General features: G+C 31.8%; 1 protein-coding gene across 1 annotated transcript in view; it reads right to left on the bottom strand.

The window, feature by feature from the left end:
• TLL1 (tolloid like 1) overlaps positions 1–20,968 on the bottom strand; it is a gene marked incomplete at its 3' end in the record, with an annotated part of 255,621 nt that overhangs the window by 38,647 nt on the left and 196,006 nt on the right. Inside the window, exons 13-16 of the mRNA XM_079919481.1 lie at positions 11,886–12,081; positions 10,129–10,254; positions 8,893–9,053; positions 6,276–6,456 (exon numbers count right to left, since the gene is read on the bottom strand). Coding sequence (XP_079775607.1) covers positions 6,276–6,456; positions 8,893–9,053; positions 10,129–10,254; positions 11,886–12,081 — 664 coding nt within the window. The remainder of the gene's footprint in view (positions 1–6,275; positions 6,457–8,892; positions 9,054–10,128; positions 10,255–11,885; positions 12,082–20,968) is intronic.

Genomic DNA, 20,968 nt, shown 5'->3' with positions numbered 1-20,968 from the left:
AGCTAAAATTCAAAATTGGACAAATCAAAATAGAAATTAAAAGCAGCAGATAAAAGTCATCATCCCCAGCAAAGTAGCATTTAAAATTGTGCTGGCATATGCCAAATAGTCAATATGAAAAGACAAAATTTTAGTAAACATCGGAATACTTGGAATTATCCAGACTTTTTAATATCACACAAACAAAGAAAGCTATTTATTTAACTTAATATCATAAAAGATGAGGTCCACAAATATATTCTGAACTTATTATAAAAGGTCATCAAACTTGAGGAAAAAAACTATTAGCAAATATAATTCTGTTTTCACTTTCTTTCCTTTTCTCCTCTTAGGACACAAACTACTAATATTTTGAACAATGAAAATCCAAAGAAAGAGAGAAGGAAGGAGGTTGCAGAGTTCTAAAAATTTCTCAGAAAGTCTGCATAACAAATTCAATAATTGAGAATTCTATCAATGATTCATTTGAAATTTTCTAACATTTTCATACTATAGGCATGGAATTTAAAAAATAGTTTTTATTAGTAAGAGAAACAAACATTTTATTGAGTAGAAATCAAAACATTTAATCTTTGCAGGTGGAAATTAGCCTCCTTCTTTGGAATGGACATATCTGATTTCCATTCCTTCATGCTAGATGAAGGAAACGTCCATTATTATGGAAAAAGGAAGTGGCATTTTCCCATCAGAGGCCTGCAGAGTATCCTTGAGACTGTAAGAGGCCATTAGTCTATGAATAATACATACTGGATGGGACTGAAGTGGCAACCTGTATCAAGTTCTTGCAAGATTCAAAAATAAAAATTTTCTCTTTGCAGAAAGCTTCCTTGTCTGTAGGAAAAAGAAGTAAAGGGTCCACGCACCAGAACAGAAACACATGAGCAGATATACTTACAATAAATGCTCAAATATAAAATAAACAGATCACACACATTCATGCATACACACATACACCCCATGCATGTGTGCATGCATACAAGACACACACAGGTTTCAACACAAAACTGTTGAAAAAATAATCACCTTCAAAAGACCTCTGATAAGCTCTACTGAGAGCAACGACAGACAATTTGATCTTTCTAAAACATGCAAATATTTAAATATCATTTATCATGAAACTTGGAACAGGATTCAGAATCATAGGAGAGCTCTATTTGAAATTAATCACACTAATATTTAATGTTTTTTTAGAATAATATCAGGTTGAATTTATTCTAAAAATACCTATGACCATTCCATGAAAGAAATGGTGTACAGGAGGAACAATGTAAAGAAATATCTATAAACACTGAAAGGTAGATAAGACGAGGAGCAGGTCAGTTGAAATCACTTGAATACAGAGGTAGAAATATCACACAAATCATTTTATCTGACTCCTATATTTGCTACAGACAGAAATAAACTGGGAATCAAGAAATCTGGGTTTTACTGCATTTCTGCTACTGTGCAGGTCACTGGGTCCATCAGGAAAGGATCACGTTCCCATTAAGTTACCCGTGAGGGGGACTGCCATTTAATGAGGTTATCCTTCAAGTCATCATTGAGTCTTTTCACCACTACCAGGTTGCCTAAAGAAGGTGGAATGTCTATGTGCAGCTCTCACTGCCTGAAGTTATTTGTTACATTGTTCCCAAATAATGAACAGTGTGATTAAATTAAAAGTCCAGTTTCCCAAATTTTGCTGCTTTTACATGCATAAAATCCTACTAATATTTCCTTTAAGTTTAACCTATTTAAAGAAAAATAATTTTGTTCTGAGTAGAATACAGTTAATTTTGCTTAATCACTTAAAATAAGTAAACTATATCATGTATACTTATGCAGATTTGTATACTTGTGTTCAAATATAACATCACATAAAATTAAGTTTGGTTTTACTATCATAAAAGTAAAGTAATTATTGTTAATCTATAAACAAACCTCATTCATTCCAAGAAAATAGCAGTATTATATTGTTGAACCAGATCTCTTCTAGAAAATGCCTATGCCATTATATTCTGAATTACATAAAAAATTTAATAGACATGTAATTTTACATCATGTTCAAATAGCCTTACTTTTATAGTTGTAATTTCCTTATTTACTTTCATATTATTTCATTATATTGCTTTATAACATACCCTTAATATCAGAACTATATGACACTAATTTTTATAGAGGAGCTTGTGGATATTCTGCTGTATAAACCAATCACTTCTAGATTTTCAAGCTACAGCATTTTTCATGACTAATTTAAGACATTAAATAAGAATTTATGTGATGGTTTCTTGCTTTGATGTGCATGGAAGTGACAGAAATCTGTATTAATTATTTTACTAATAAGTTCTTAGTGTCATTCTTCCAATTCCATTTCTTAGGTCTACAAAGTGCTTATTTAAAATCAGAGGCTATGTGCAAAAATAAGTAAAATCTCAGTATGATTATTTCATTAAATAATTGTAGTTTTTAAAATAATGCTAAAGTTTATTTCATTATATTCATTAAAAATCTAAATACATTTCCTTGTGTTTTTTCTTCCTTGATGTATCACTTAGTTGCAAGACAGCTAGAAGTTATTTTTAAATAGCTTTCCTTTACAAAATATATGAAATCACTTATAATAAATATTGTTTCTTTTTAAATTGAATTTCTTGATAATATTTCTGAGAAAAAGTATGCTGAAAAATAGCTAAACATGGTATATTTCTCATTATGTTTTCATAAATTCGTAATCACTTCTAAACTTTTTAGAAAACTGGTTATAAACAGAACCACTTAAGATTAAGTCTCCAGACAGGGTGAGAGGGAGACACAAGAGGGAGGAGATATTGGGATATATGTATATGTATAGCTGATTCACTTTGTTATACAGCAGAAACTAACACACCATTGTAAAGCAATTATACTCCAATAAAGATGTTAAAAAAAAAGCTTGTCTCCATCAAATGTTTCTGGATTAACATACACAATACAGCAAACATTTATTCAATTGTCTATAAGATATTATAAATTAACTATAAAAATAAAAATTAGAAGGCTTTAACTCATTCAAAACATTTGCATTAATATTATTAATTTGTATTAATATTTATTAACTAATTAACAAATAGATGGATTTAAAAATTTCACTCTCAAAGATCAAAGTCTATTAGGTAATGTTTTCAAATCTAGAAAATATTTGGGGTAAAAGATAGGTAGAAATATGATGTGTGTTTTCCTTTTAAAGTTATTTTTATATTTAAATCAGATGAAAACTGAGAAAAATTGTGGAGAAACTACACTGCACTATCTTTTCACCTTAACACAAACATTCTTGGGATTTTTAAATAGCATCGTTCAGATCTGTTCCCACCCACGTGCTTAGCTGTATGCAGAGTGCACATATAGCTTTATATCTAGATTTCCATTAATATTTCATCATATACAACTTTTTACACCATGAAATCATTAAACCGTCCTTATGGTATGGAAGAGCTCACACAGTGCATTTGAAGGTTGTTTAAAATTTCTGTCACCATCACAGTATATTGAAAATCCTTCTTCCAGATTTTGAAATATTTCTTTATGAAAGAGTCCCAAGAATTGAATTTCTGAGCAAACAGATTAGTCATTGTAATAATTCTTGATTCCTATGCTAAATTTATTTCTAAAGAATTTGTCACAATTAATGCAGTAATGTGTTTTATCAAATCCCCAAGAGTGAATTTTAACATAAAATAATTCTTCAATTTTGTTTGTGAAATACAATATCCCCATGATTTACATGCTTACTTTCTAATAGATACGATGAGTTATTTGACTTTTAACACACAATTACACTTATAGCATTATTAGAACTCTAAAATGATATTTTCAATGTGAATAGAATCTATATATTACAATGGGTGATCTTTTGTAAATTATGTTTTGGTAAGATGATCATAATCAGGACATTAAGTAACACTGCCATCTCTTTATTGTACAAAAGAAATATGTTTTTATCTTCCCTTTTCCTGAGCAAACATCTTCCCCACTAGCAGAAACTCCCAAGAATTTAAATGTAAAATAGATCTAATTAATTATCCAGGACTATAGTATTTTAAATATGAATCTGACAAACTGCCAAGACTTTTCAATGAATCAAAAAGAAAACACTGAATGTTTATACTTAATTATCTTGGACTTTACAAAATAATAATCCAATAAAGAAGTTAAAAGTATATCTATTTTTTTCCAGGTCACAGATATGTTGAACATAACACATAACTAATGCTATTTGCAAAGGATATGATCATCTCTTATGATTAAGAGAACAGAACCCAAGATGAACTGGGGTTAAATACTTTGTGACACTGAACACTTAGAATATTACAGTTTTACTTTGATTATTAAAGACATAATGTATGCCTGCATAATAGGTTCTCAGAATGATAGCTACAACATGAGAGTTTGGGTGATTTTCCCTGAACTTCATTGTTCAGTTTACTTAACAATATTATTGTCCTAAAGACACAGACTAATAACCTGTCTTTAGAATTTAGGAAGTTTTGCCTGAACAGAAATATCAGATAACAAATTTTAAATACTCTGGGGAACTTTAAATTTACTTATACTTTGTCACCAGTATATGTAGCATGCATCTTTTAAAAAAAGTTTTATTAAATAAAATGAGTGATTAAAGTATAGGATCCTGAATATCAATAATATAATAAAACCTATTCACCTTATAATTTTAATTTTTAAAATAAATATTTAGGTGGTTCTAAGATAAGAAGCCTTATCTCTAAACACTGGATCACCTAAAATTTGTAAACTGCATAATATTTATAGAATAGTAAAGTCTAAGGAAGTCTTCCTTTCATTAAAATAGTATATTAAAATGCTACTTTGAATAACAAATCTTAAATGAATGCCTGAGAATAATTTTTATTATTTATTTATTTATTTATATTGAGGTATAGTTGATTTACAATGTTGTATTAGTTTCAAGTAAACAACATTGTGATTCAATATTTTTATAGATTATACTCCATTTAAAGTTATTATAAAATATTGGCTATATTCCCTGTACATTACATTCTTGCAGCTTATTTATTTTATACATAATAGTTTTTACCTCTTAATCTCCTCCCCTTATCTTGCCTCTCTCCCCCTTCCCTCTCCTTACTGATAACCACTAGTTTGTTTTCTATATCTGAGAAGAACTTTTAAAAGGCAATTAAATCTGAGGGAAGGAAGGGAATGAGAACAAGGGAGCCAAGATCCATTGTATTTTAAATGTACTTTCCTATATGACTTGGACCTCAATGGAACTTGTGAACCATTAATTTCAATTACACTGAAAGCCCCAAACAAACCCCAGGCACTGTAAATCTCATTAATCTTAAATACATGGGGACTGGAATAAATAGACTTTGAATTAACTCAATCTAAATTACCTGATATTAAAATATAATTGGAATTCAGTTGCTTTACATTGCTTGCCAGTCTTTCAGGCAGAATAGATTGCTATATCTAGCAAGGCTTATTACAATTTTATCTAATTTTGAAGTTTCAGAGTAATATTTTTAAAAGGAACAATTTTGAAATTGGGAAAATAAGGGCATTTCATTGATGTTTCTATCTAGTTTCTTAAAATTTAGGGACCTTTAATCAAACTTCAGCTCTTTAAGAGGGAATTTTCAATGTGAGTTGGTTCAACTAAACATCAAATTCCAAATGTAGACATGTCAACTGCTAAATGTATCCAATAATATATTATTTTTATTAAAATTATAATTTCCATATTTCTAGGTCTCTTACTGCAATCATTTCTATAATGATGAGGTAAAGTATGATTTTTAACGTCTGCTTAATAAAAAGAATGAATATATAATAGTAAGAAGAGGAATAATAAACATGTTGCTAAGCAGTAAGAATAAAAAATATGTTGCTAAAATGAGACCACATATTCCAAAGACAAAGATAATTTTGAAAAAGTCTGCCACTTTTTGGAAGTCTGGTATCATTATCGCTATCTACTTATAAAGTCACTGTGTGAAAATATTACCATAATAATTTTGTGTTATTTTTACTAGCCTTTGAAATATTTGATTAGAATTTATGTAAGATCTAAGTGTTTGAGAGGTGCATTTCATCAGGGCCATTCTTATTAATATCCCAATTTTAAAAAAGTATTAAACTAGGATAAATGTTCATGCATTCTATGTATCTCCAAGTTCATTTACAGAAAACTGGGAAGAATGGATAGCATACAATTTAAGCCAATCCACCTTTAAAATCTGTAATATACACATGTAGCATGAGAATACTGATACCTGAGAAGAAATGTGCTTTGAAACCCTTCTTGGATACAGTATTGTCAGATTTGAATTCAATTCTCATATTGTTGAACTGAGATGTGATCACTTCAGGCACTTCAGCACCACAAAATTTGCCATGCAATTTAGACTCAGAAGAAAGACCACTCCAAATCTCCACATAATCGTATTTGCAAACCTAGAAATAAACATGGTTACTGTAATTACCAGATTTGAGAGCATCAGATGATTGACATTTACTTTTTTTTAATTTACTGTGTTTTTCCCTCTTTACTCCTGTGGTAGTCAAACTGGACTTAACACGTCCAAAAATCAAGAAAAGTGTCCAAATATGAAGCAGAAGGCATGATAGACAGATGAGAGAATTTTGCTCCGAATAGCCCCAAGAGATGTATATACAAATGTATGCTTGTATATATGTATTTACAGCATACATATTTTCCAAAAAATACAGACTTAAGGAAAACTGCGATGAATAATTGTTTAACAAAGCATATGATTGAACTCTGGGCATGATGCGTACTTTGCAATATGTCAACTCAAATTACTGGCTCTTGTGATATTAATTAGGTGATAAATAAGCAAAATGTTGCTAGGAAAAATGAAATAAGTTTTCTATCTACTTTGTTACAACTGCAACTTTTATTTAGAGAGGGCTCTGACACAAGATGGGATAATGTTACCGAAGCTAAAGTTGTTTGATATTGATTTTCCTTTTAGATATCAGTAAAATGAATAAAACAATGAAGTTATAACTTAACCCAGTATTCTATAAGTCAAGATTTTGCTCATGATTTTATTTTAAATATTCAAGACTTTAAACTATGAAAATGCACAGAATTTTATTAATAGGATTCCACACAGTAACTTCATCATAAGTTTAAGAATTCCAGGATATGTTACAGAGTTTGTAAAGGCTCCTTCCATGAATAAAGACTGCTACCATGAGAAAAATGCTTTCAAGCACAATGCCCCATTTATTTTAAACCATCTACCCTTCTTCCTCGTAAACATAAACGTTTATCCTTCTTAGGAACATCTATCAATTAGTGAATCAAAATGCCATTCTGCCACAACCAACAGCTTTAGGTAAACTGAGAAAGTAGAAGCCATTCAATACTAAGCTCACATTACATTGAAGAACTGGCAGGGAGATTCCCATTTTCAAAATGTGTTGCTCATATGAAAGCTGTTCTAAGATTACTATAAAAATACATTCTTAATTTTAATATTTCCCCAAATTTAAGATAATTATTAAAGAAAAATGATGTTTTATGTGGATAAATTATGTAAGAAATATAAATTGCAGTCTTTTCCATCACAAAGCTTACATGATGTAAAGAAGATCTCAAAATGAGCTCTAAAATTGTACAATTCTCTGAAATATCAGTGCATTACACTTCATATTTTAATTTTCTTTAAGCAACACAAAAGTCTGCACTTCTTTTTAACTCAAAACCATAGAAATGCCTTGACTACTACAAATAGAATTTTTAAAAAATGATTAAAAGAAAGAAGGATAAGTGGGAGGGGAAAAAAGAAGAAGCAAAGATACATACACAAAGACAAAATTACGGTATAAAACCCACAAATATTACCAACAATTATTGTCCAGGAGCACAGATACATTATATTTCTGTTCTCTCAGTTCTCTGTGAGTGTTCAACAGATATACATCAAAGACAAAATAATTTTTGAGTGAATTTTATCACACTTTTGGATCTCATTCATTTTAAAATAAACACAGGAAAAAAAAGTTGTTGGGAGTAAGGATGTGGGAGTTAGAGAAAAGAAAAGAAAGTAGAAAAGCTGAAATAGAACAAACATTTATTACATTTTCTCTGGACTTAATGTTGACCGATCACACAAGACACAGTTCTAAAAGTTGTCATCTCTAGGCCTGACATTCCATTTGAATTTGGTGTGTATGTACCAGCACATAGGAATTCTCAAATAAATGATTTCATTTGTTTAAAAGTGATCACCAGACAGAAAACTGGACGTTTACTATGGTAAGCTATAAAGTCAAAGGGAAGATAGTATCAACTAAATACATGTTTTATTGAGGTTAAAAATATTTCTTTCTTCTTCTCTATCTTTCTCACTTTATCTGTGAACCATAAGCATACTCATAATGAAAAACTACTTATATAATGAAAATATACCCATTTACACAAGTGAAATATACCAGGTTTTCCCAAAAAGGTATTTTCGTTATGACTCAACAAGTGAATTTTGGTTTATTTTTTCTAGAAAAATCTACGTGACATTACCCTAATATTTTCGTAGTACTTTAATAAATCAGGAAAATGCTGGGGGGTAATTTTCAATCTCCCAGAGACAGTCTAAAATATCATCCAATGCCAGCAGGAATTATAAGCAGTTGCAGAAATGAGAAATAGAGCAAAGAAAGACTACAGCATTTATACTATTGTACTACTGCAATTTTCCTTCCTCCCTTCCTTTTTTCCTTCCTTCCTTCCTCCCTCCCTTCCTTCTTCCTTCCTTTCTTTCTTTCTTCTTCTCTCTCTCTCTCTTTTTTTTTTAGTTTACCAGATTGTCTTTAGGGATTCCTAAAACACTTTATAAAAAAATATATTTATTATTCACTTACTTCATTGCCCTCCAATTCAAAAAACTCAAACTTCATAGAAATTCTGTACTGTGTTGGTGCCACCACTTGCCACACGCAGTGTTTGTTGGGAGGGTACTCCTTGGGCCAGCCTGGAGTGGTTATGGTGCCATTCAGTTTTGTAAGAAGTCCTCCGCAAGCCGCTAAAAAGAAAGAAAAGGGAAAGGTTTCCCCTAATAAATCTACCCCCTTCTTAGCACCTTTCCATTGATAATCAAACATCTCAGTATTAAATTTCAACCATCTTCTGGATTTTTTGAAATCTAGAAAGCTGCAGTCTCTATTCCTTAATCTTTAGTACAACTATTTTAATCATCTAATCCAATTTATAAAGTGTTATTTTGTAGATATGGAGCGAAGAAAATGATGGCTTTACACTTTAGATCGCTTCAAAGTTGGGCGAGCAATATAAAGAAACCTGGGGGTCAGATTTCTTATATTTTAAGTGTGTATAATAATACCTACACCACACGATTGTTGTGAGAATTAATAAAAAGGTATAGGTAAAGTACAATACAGCATGATGTATTAAGACCAAAATCAATTGTTTATTTCCCCAAACTCTTTTTTTTTTTCCAAGACAAGGAAGGAGTTACTTGAGCTAGAAGGCAAGGTAAACTATAGTAAATAGAGCATATTTGTTATTGCAAAAACTCCATTTAGCAACTGGTTTTCTTTCTCTTTTGGATGATCTATTTAAAAGAGGTACTATTTATGTTACCTCTCTTTCTTATTGATAGTGAAATTAGGAAAGTTAGGGTTTCAAAAGCAAGTTAAGTGAAATGAACATATTGTACACAGTTGCTAATTAATTCCTAGGGAGTCAAGAGTTAGCTAAAGTAACTGGTCTCTTGAATTGCCTTTGAATATATAGGCATATGTATGTATATGTGGATATGTATGTTAACTAATATAAATATTACTATATTTATAAACATATTTTTTAAACTACCTGTAATCTCAGGTTTACCATATTTGGTAAGTTTCTAAAGTGTATTTATTTTTAGTAGTCATGTGGAAATAACAGCCACATAACTTCATTATTATCTGGAATACAATGTCCTGTGTTTTAAAGATACTGTATTTTCTTCATAACTGTGTCTATTTTATTCTAGTATAAGAGGGAGGCATAAAAAGAGAAGGAGAATGAGACTACATGATAGAAGGAAATGGGTAGGGGTTTCAGGCAGGGAACCCCACGTGCAAATCTGGTCCCACCTTCGCAGGTCCTTTTGTCAGGTCCCAGCTCATAGCCAGGCTCGCAGGAGCACTGGTAACTGCCCAGTGTGTTCAGACAACGCTGCTCACAGCCTCCACGGTCAGGCTTGGCACACTCGTCTTCCTCTATAAAAATGGCGACAATTAGACAATTGATTTCTTCAATGAAGGAACAGGAACAATTTGCAAGGCCTTGACTGATGACATAGAAGAACCCATGTCACTGCAATCTAAGAATTGTGTAAGAACCAGAAGGACTGGTCCAACTGAAGATCACCTCATCTCAGACACAGTATGTTTTTTTCTGACTTTAAAGTTAAAGAGGATTATTAAAACCTAGAGATTTTTCAGAATGGAATAGAAAAACTTACTGAAAAAACATGGATTCACCTGTTCATTTCATTGTATAGTTTGCTAGGTAGCCTGAAGAAATGCTTTTAAAGTAATATCATTATTAAGAAATAAAATATGGTGACTAAAAATTAAAAAGAAGGAAAACTATGAAACTTAATAGACCTCTTTAAATTGAAAACATTCACTGTTTTTTATATAGATATGTTGATCCAGAAAATACAATAATTCCAGATTTTTGTAAACAGAAACTATTTTAATTGTATATGGTAACATGAAAATATATATGAAATAGACATATGAAAAATATATACTGTTTAAAAAACACATATTACAAGGTACTCCATAATCTCACTCTTTAGGAATAACCTACTGTGAGTTAGGAAAACAGCAAACAATATTCTCTGGAGAAATTATGTATCATCCAAAGACTAGGCATTTTGTTAAGCAAATACACAAACATCACGAGAGAGACTCTTATAATATGTTTCTTCTACTGTAAAATATAACATAGAGAAGATTTAAACCATGTAAATGAACAATTTAATGAATACTTGGAATACATATAGTAGAAGTGCCAAGGTTCTCTGCCTTTCAGTTCAAATGGTGAGCATCTAAGTAATGCTCAGGAAAAATCAATTATATTATTGCTCTTTGAATAATGAAAATATCTAGATATTATTCACACTAAATTTTGACATACACTACTGAATCCATCACTTATTCTTTAAAAATTATTATAGAGAAAATTTATTTTCTCTTCACATAAAAGAATTTTATTCTATAATAACACACTTAACCTAAGTGCCTATGAATTTTCAAAATACAAATCTGATGTTATTATTTGCACTAAAATAGCTTTCTTTTTACCTGAGGAATACACACCAAACATGGGACATGAAAATAAACTAAAATTTGCTTATACAATTCAAAATTAAAGCTGATCAGCAATAATGTCAAAAAGACATTTTAGGGATCAGAATGTTCTACTAAGGAGGCCATACATTATTTCTAATGTGACAGAATTCTATTCTCTAAGGGATGGTTTAGATGCTGCCACCTGGAAATAAATTGATAAACTATATATCAGTAATCCCCTTCTGGTTATGAACCCTTTGTTGATTACATTGCAAATATTTTCCTCTTGTCTGTATATTTCTGGATTTTGACTATTTCCTAAAAAACAGGTGGTAGAATATCCTAATGGAGTTCCTACCCTGTGCTACAAATCTCCAAATTCCAGTTTTATAACCAGTAAACTACTCCATCAAAAACCATCAAAATATCTTTATGAATAGTGCATACGTCAATCTTCAATATTACTTTATTTCTCCCCTAACTCAAAGATAAATACCACATTTATCCTTGACAGAGAAAATCTTCCACTTTAAATGATTTCAAGTTACCTTTAAAAAAATTGGCAGCAAACCCTGCTTTGTTCACAGTTCCATCAGAAACAAACTTCATCCACAAGGTATTGGAGGTAGATCTGATATCTTCAGGTTTATCATAACCACAAAAACGCCCTATTAAAGGACTATTTTCACTGGTTCCATCTCGAACTTCTAGGTAGTCATAGGCACAGTTGTCATGTCTCTCAATCTGTAATAGTAAAAATATGTGATCTATCTCATTAATAGACAAAACAATTTCTATAAAAAAGTATCATGTATTCTCAGTGCCATAGTACTAACATGGCCATATTACTTATACCAAAAGAGAGCATTTCTGTTGAGTGTGTATGGTAATATCTACACTGTCCATGAATAAAGGATGTATTATTCTGGTAGAGAGACAGAGGAAAAAAAATCTATGAAAAAGTGCATCTACATGCACTAGGATCAATAGAAGTTAACTGCCTTTTAAAATAAAATAAAAATACAAGTAGTAATTCTTTGGAAAATAGAATTTAAGAGAATCCAGACTAATAATTATCATTAGAAATCTGGGCTAGATATGCTATAAACAATGTATAATTTGTTCTGAAACATAGTTATAAAAATTGCTCATAGTTGATCAAAAAATCATTATTTTTTCAATAGAGTGGCTGAATTCATATTATTGACAAATGTTGCACTATTTTAGGTTATACATATCTTTTTGAAGCAAAATCTGATAACATGGGGATTACATTTCTTCCTAGTCTATGAAATCCTTTATCCATAGTTAGCATAGCTTTGTGTGGGAAGACTACTCCACTGTAGAACTAGCACTGGCTGCCCCTCTCAGGGTAACAGGCATGTTTAGATGAGACTTTTACCTTAACACATTATTCTTGACCTGTGCACCCTGGATGTACTCAATCTCTTTCCTAAACAACTAAATGCAAATACTAGCTCAGACTATTGGCTTTATGAAGAAGTGAATGTTTGTAGACCTTTGTTTTAGCTCTAAACTTCTACAAAAAACAAAACAAAATTTACAAATTGTTTTATAAATTGTAAGACAATTTCTAAATAAATTCTTGCTTTTGTTTTTTTCATAGAAAATGGGCCCTAACTCTGAAGTCTTAATAGAGTCAACTACTTATTAGGTATTTGAAGCCGGAAAGCACTGACATCTATAATTATAAACCATGAAAAGTATCACATGTTGTCAACCAACATTCAACATACAATTCACTAATTTATGGAATTCTCCTATTACAGAATGAATGTCAGGGAACACATTCATTCTATGAACTACAACCTGTATGCATGAAACTTCTGGTATAGTTGGTTGAAGAAGTCATTTCCTGATTTGTCAATACATTAACAATGATAGTCTTCAAATTAGGCAGCATAAGGACAAACAGAAAAAAATAGATTTTGAAGCAGATTTGGTTAGAACTAAGTACTGCATTTGCTGCTGCCCTTTTCCCAATCACAAATCAGGATTCATTTATTTCTTCAATAAATATTCAGTGCTGGTTCTGTTCTGTGCACTCTTCTCACTGCTTAGTATGCATCATTCATCAAAATAACAGAGCCTCGCCCTGCTGGAGCTTATACTGGTGGGTAGAGAGCAAAGGAACAATAAACAAGGTAAATAATAATCATAACATATTAGAAAATAATACATTCTATGGAAGAATACAAAGTGAAACAAGATAGGAAGTATGAGCAGTGGGGGTGGTGGGATTGAAGGTTGCAATTTTACTATCAGTAGGAGCTCATTGTGACTCATAAATCCAGATTTTTCCCTAAAAATGTATTCTCTTCGTGTGTGGAATTATGGGAAAGAATTGGAAAATATTTAACATTAAAAATATCTCATTATTTAAAGCATACTTTTGAGACAGTAGCTGTTAAATAGAGAGGTGAGGGAGAGCTAGCAGTCTCACTAGGAACAAAATTAGTCACTGGGGTGACAAGGCCAATCTGACCAGCTATAACACACTTTCTTCTCTCAGTCTTTAATACAGTCCCTTCAAAATCAGAGTTCTCTATAAATATGAGAACATTTCCAGATGGCCAAAGTCTATTCATTGGTTAAGGGGACATATAAAATAACATCTAAAACTCTCAGGGTGTACAACTTGATAAAAGGGTAAGCAAAACTGAACAAACAACAAAACTGTAGGAAAAATAACCGAAGGTCTCAGCAAGTCAACCTATCTATCTTCACCTGCTTGAGCAGCACAGAATGAAATGCTTGCAACTCATGAATTATTTTGGAAAGGGGGAAAAGGCTAAGTTAGAAGAAGAAAGGGAGTGAGAACACACAATGAAGAAAGTAGCTGCTTGCCATGGAAAGTTAATTAATAGAAAAAAAATCACGTTGCTTCATATCAACAGCCATACCAGAGTAAAAAATAAGAAGGTTAATTAAAATGGGTTTTTAATTACTATTTATGAAGAAATTACTGCTTTTGAAAATTACAGTACGAAGAAAACGAGAGACACTGTTGAAAAAAATTACATATGATCAGTAATTAAAAGGATATAGGGACTTCCCTGGTGGCGCAGTGGTTGAGAGTCCGCCTGCCAATGCAGGGGACACAGGTTTGTGCCCCGGTCTGGGAAGATCCCACATGCCGCAGAGCAGCTAGGCCTGTGAGCCATGGCCGCTGAGCCTGCGCGTCCGGAGCCTGTGCTCCGCAACGGGAGAAGCCACAACAGTGAGAGGCCGCGTACCACAAAAAAAAAAAAAAAAAAAAAAAAAAAAAAAAAGGATATAGGATAGCGGGTATTTCCCTGTATATAAAACTCACTCTGTTCCTTTAACAGTTAAACAATACTCTTTAAATTTTAATTTATAGTATATTCACTGGTTACGTTGTAAAAATTAGAGCTTTAAATATTTTATATGATACACAAAGTGTAAATATCTCATGGGTAAAATGAATAAAAATGACCAATTTTAGGATTATTTCACCAGTACCTATTTATGAATTACATATTACTTATATATTAAGTATTATGCACCTGGTATTAGGGATAAAACAATAGAAATATACACTGTAGTCTCACATAGTAAATACCATGGTTGTTGACCTACATATCATATCAATGACCTCCATAATCTTTGTTTACATGTTTTTCCAGTTTAATTATTTTAATCCTAATTGCAATACCAGCACAATAAATCTTCTCTATTGGTGTTAATTATAATTATACCTCTTCAACTACATCCACATAACAGTAATGATGGTGAGCACAAATGAGAGTTTGAGTTATTTTATGTTATTTGTGTAACATTTTCTCCAGCAGTATCGATTACTTTATCAATTAGTATAAATATAGTTGAAAAAATAAATATGGTTGAAGCTAAAAAGTGGATAAGTTCATTGATGTTATGCCAGTAACCTTAGGTACCATGAGAAAAAGAACACCAAAGTCAGTAATTCATAAAAAAAAGAAAAGGAAAAACAGTCTCTTCTTGATTTAAAGCGTGGACATGTAATAAATATGTTTGGTAATGATAATGCTGATTTATTACAGACTTTAAGGTAATCAGAACACAAACCATATAGGAATGTGGCAAGTTTATCATAACGTAAACAGACCTAATATGTATATAAAGAAAACAGTGAAAGTGACATTAAGCTCTGAAGATTGCTTTAGAAAACTGATATATAAATGATACTGGAAGTAAATCCAAGTACACAAAGAAAGAAGAATAAGTACAAAGCTTAGCCAGAAGGGATTAATATTACATTTCATTACTAAGTGTGGGGGGTCCATGTCTTTACTGGCAGGTTAGAGAGGAAGCATCAAAAAGCTGAGTTACTTTATTTAGCAAGAACTAAAATCAATTAAAAGTAACCTAAAGTAATCAGCCTCTCATTCTAACACTGCCAACCAGTGCAGAGCTTTGTGGTCAGTGCATGTGGGGGAGCTCTATGACTGAAGGAATGCCAGCCCTGGAGCAAGATACCATACCCAGGCTCAGGGACCATTCACACACTTTGCTTTCATTTTACAATCAAATTTCCAAATAAATATAACATTGCAAAAACATCTACTGCAATACCTACTTATTTGTAAAAACCTCTGAAAACTCCAAAGTTTCTAGGTAATAGTTTCAGTAAAACTCTCCCGTACTCCCTGAAAAATTGAAAATAAAATTACCATATGATTCAGCAATTCCACTTCCGGGTATTATATTTGGAAAATTGAAAGCAGGGTCTTGGAGACATACTTGTACATCCATGTTCATATCAGCATTATCCATAATAGCCAAGGGGTGGAAGCAATCCAAATGTCCATCAGTGGATGAATGGATAAGCAAAATGTGGTCTATACATAAAATGGGATATTAGCCATAAAAAGGAAGGAAATCCTTTCAAGTGCTATAACATGGATGAACCTTGAGGATATTACACTAAGTGAAATTTTTAAAAAGTGACACAAAAAATCAAATATTGTATGATTTCACTTACATGAGGTACCCAGAATAGTCAAATTCAAAGAGACATAAAGCAGAAGAGTGATTGCCAGGGGCTGGGGGGACGGGGAAATGGGAAGTTGTTGCTTACTGGGTAAAGAGTTTCAGTTTTGCAGGATGAAAAGTGTTCTGGAGGTTGATTACACAACAATGTGAATGTACTTAACACTACTGTGTCATACACTTAAAAAATAGTTAAGATGGTAATAGTAATAAAATAGTAATAAAAAAAGTCTTCTATGAGTGTTAGAATGTAATTTCAAACTATAATTCATACTATCAACTCCATAAATGATTTAACTTTTATAGATAATATAACTTAAAGTTCTATACATTTGGAACAATGCTAAGTCATTATTTTTTGCTTTGGGGTAAAATGTTAAAGAAAAGTATGACTAACAAAAACAATCAAGATTAGCATTTATTATTAAAAATAAATTAATTTTAATAATGAGAAAAATACAGTAAATTTAAGTAATAAATGCTATGACAAAAAGAATTTTAAATAAAAAGGAAAAAAGTTTAATAGATTATTTTAAAATGTATCACTGTCATATTTAATATTTTATTAATTAGTATTAGTTTTATTTTTACTATTTAATACTTAATGAATATTGATATGTATACAATTAGAGCTCAAAAATGGAGGAGAAAAATCAAAATGCTCAACCATGTGAAAATCAAAACCATAAGGCTGGGTTAGGTCTACTTTTATATGATTCAGTTTTCTCAATGCTGCCATTTGATTTTTTTTCCCTTCATGACACAATTATTTTTAACTCATAAATTTAATAAATATTTACTGAAAACCTGTGATGACCAGATAATAAATATATACTTGCTAGTATATAAACAGTGATGAATAAACAGACATGTCCCTGACTGACAGGCATTTATTGATTAAACAACTCAAATGTACAAATGACAATAGTTATGATGGGAAAGAATTTATTGCCATGAGAGAATTAGATGCCTCATTCTGCTACCAAGATCTGGGTGTAAGAGTGCCAGGCCATGGAATTGGTATCACTCACAGTCTACCAATTAAGAACTGTGTGACCTTGGGCAAGTTTATTTAATCTAATCTTTCAGAGCAGAATGATAGCCTAAACTATAATTCTGAAGAGCTACTTTATATAGTAGCTCTTATATAGTCATATTCTCTTATACAGTCATTAACCAATATATATTCTTAGCCAAATATCCAAAAATAGTGCAGGGCAAGCATTAAAATGTTAACTAATTAAGATCTTGTCTTGGCTTCCTAGTTCATTCACAAAGACTAGTCTACTTAACTCAAACTAATATAAAATATTTAAAGGAATTAAAGGATTACTCTTAATCAGGTAATTCACAAAGTACAGCTGACCCTTGAATAACGTAGGAGTTAGGGATGCCAACCAAGAACAGTTGAAAAACCGCCAACTGCTATCTCTGCCTCAAAAACAAAGGAACTGATAAATGACTCACCCAAGGGAAGGAGGCTGAAATAGTTTGCAGAGGTTCACCACTTAAACCCTAATTCTTCTGATTCCATATATTGTGATCTCTAATCAAACACAAACTTTCCCCCACACTTAAAGATCTGTAAAATGAAAATAACAGGTACTATGTTTATTTTAAAAAGTCTACATATAAGTGGACCCCTGCAGTTCAAACCTGTGTTGTTCAAGGGTCAACTGTACCAAGATAAAAAACTTTTGTATGTAGTTTAGAATGTTGCTAGTAATTATGGGAAAGACTATTATATACTATGGTTTTCAAAAGGAAAGTATAACCAAATCACAGTGTATAGAAATATTTATAAGTACCTCAAATGTAATCTCACTTAAATAAATGTACGTAGGGATTTTAACTAAACATAACTAAGCTCTGGGTTTATTTCACTTATTTCCTGCTTTACTGACATTTGTTTGAAGTTGTACTATTAAAATCTCCCCAACTTTTTCTCTTATGTATTTCTGCATACTGAAAGTTCTCAAGTGAAATAGTAGTATAGAGGCTTTTTTACAAATAACACCACTGCTGAAGAGAAGACGAGTTCTTCAAAATGATTTTAGACATTATCTACATTCACGTACAAACTCACTTCAGTATTGGTCTTAAGAGTCAACATACCAGTAACTACTAGAGAAGAAAAATCTTCCCAAAGGTGATGATTACAGAAGTATTAGGACTCTATTACCCTCATTAACAAAAGCACTTGTTCAGATTTCTTTCTGTACTTACATTAAAATCTAAGTAGCATTAGGAGAGGTGAATATTCATGACATAAATTCACAGAAAGGCATAAATAATGAACAGCCAGTAAGTTCTTTATAGTAGATTTCAACAGAACTAGCTTATCTTAAGGGCCCTTTTATCTGAAAAGGGAGAGAGTGACATAGGGAATAAAAGAGTTACAAAAATAGAAAGTGTTTGAAAAAGTCAAAGACTGATATCAGTGAATAAAAACAGTTTTGTCAGAGAAAGACACAAAACACTGAGAAATAGTGAAGATATTTTTAAAATTATACATTTTAAATATAAAATGCATAAGCTGTATATTGAAAATGTTATGTAAACAAAAACAAATTGATATAAACAGATAACTGAGTAACTGAAACAAACCACCTAATGACCACTAGACCAAATTAAAAATATATACAGTTGATTCTCAGTATTAGCAGTAGTTGAGTTCAACAAAGTCACTGAAAACACTGAGTTAGTGAATACTGATTCATGCCTCCTGGAGAAATACAAGGTTAGGTTCCTGAGAGCTTCTGGTCACAAAATTTTTGTCATCAAATCAATACTTAACCTTGCTTTATGTGTGTTTCTGTTTAAAGGTACCTTCACAGATATTCAAATTCATTAACAGTGAACTCATGGCCAACAGCATTATAATGCACGCCTGAAAGTCTAACACAAAGATTTTCTCCATGAGGCACATGGGGAGTAGTGTTTGATAAAACTTTAAGCAGAGGAGTGTTTGATATAACTTACATTGTGAAAGTATCATCCCAGCTGTTGTGTGGATATCAGGATATGTAGGGCAAGGGTAGAGATGTGAAGAGTTCATCAAAGTTCCAAAGCAAGAGGCAGTGATTACAACAGTGGTGGCCAGAAAGTAGGTATAAAGTGGTCATGTATGTGGTATATTTTGAAGACAAAGCAAATGGAATATGCTTATTAATTGGCCTTGGGGTTTAAGACAAAAAATGGAATTAGGGATATTACTTGAGTAAATAGTGACATACTGAAACACTAAATACTGAAATAGGGAAGACTGAAGGTGAGTGGGTTAGTGTGGGTAAAATAAGACAATCAAAGGCTTGATGTTAGTCAGTTAAAGATGAGAGGCCTACTAGACATTCAAATATGTCCAGCATATGAATAAAGGAGGAAAAACATAAGGAAATAAAGCAAAATGAAGAAAGGACAGGAAACTAGAGATAATAAATAAAATGTACTATCAGCCAAACTGTGACATGACTCTACCTCATTTCCAAAGCTTAGCAATAACTTATTCATTCACTTAATCAACAAGTATTTATTAAATGACTACTCTGTGTCAGGCATGGTTTTAAGTGCCTGAGGTGTAAATCTTTCTTATTTGTCCTTACATTATCCTATTTTTGAAGAATATCACTCTTACTATATTGATATATCAAAACAAACAAAAAAAAACCAGAAAACCAAAAAAAAAACTGCAAACCAACTAAGCCAGCAATTTCTGCATCTCAGTTTTTAGATGAATGGAATGAATGTATTTGCTGACATCACTACTATAATAGAATTCTATAAAACATTGAATTATATATTGAAAGGCAGTTCATCACTTAATTTTTGCAATAGCACAAAATATTAACACATGTAATGTGGTCATTAGATAATTTTTCAATGAACCAGTTGTTTTGGTCTAAAAAGTGAGTCCTACCCAATTTTAGTTTACTCTTTACAATAAAGTGTTCTATTTGAATAATGTTTGCAATCCAATAAAATTTAAAAATAAATGTGAATCAGATAATCTCAGAACCAAGGTTTCCAAAAATGCAAAGGGGTCAGGGGCATAAACATCATGATCACAGCATAAAAGAGAGTTTTTTCATGATTAAAAAGAAATATGTCTTGAAAATTAGAAGGTACAAGCAAAGGGGTAGAGACAACACCAAAAAATATGTTACACAGTTTACAGGTGGGGGTATGAGTTTCTCTGGACTTTTGAGTAACACCTGGATTCCCCTGGGGCTCCTGCTATGGGGACTGGGACACCACACAGTCACCACACTCAGTGGCAAGCACATCCTGGCAATGAATGGGGTTCTCTACACTGGCCTTCTGATCACTTGGACAGTAAGTAGGCCTTCTAATTTCAGTAAAGAAATAATCTCCAGTAATGGCATCTGGATCTCTAACTCTTTCTTGGACCTACTGCCAGCACCTCATCATTCCTTCCTACTCCACCTTGGGCTCTCAATTTCTAGCCTGATTCTGTAATTTAAACATGCTCAGGAGTTCTTGACAATTCCCATATCTCTTAGCTTCTAATTCCTCACTCAGTTCTCCCCACTACACAAAAATGACTCATTAGCTAGTGCAGTAGTTTTAGATGCAGACTTTGCTCCAGGATTCTGACTGG

The sequence above is a fragment of the Stenella coeruleoalba genome (assembly GCF_951394435.1).
Source record: "Stenella coeruleoalba genome assembly, chromosome: 4".
NCBI classification, from domain to species: Eukaryota; Metazoa; Chordata; class Mammalia; order Artiodactyla; family Delphinidae; genus Stenella; species Stenella coeruleoalba.
This window is presented reverse-complemented; position numbering and strand designations above follow the sequence as displayed.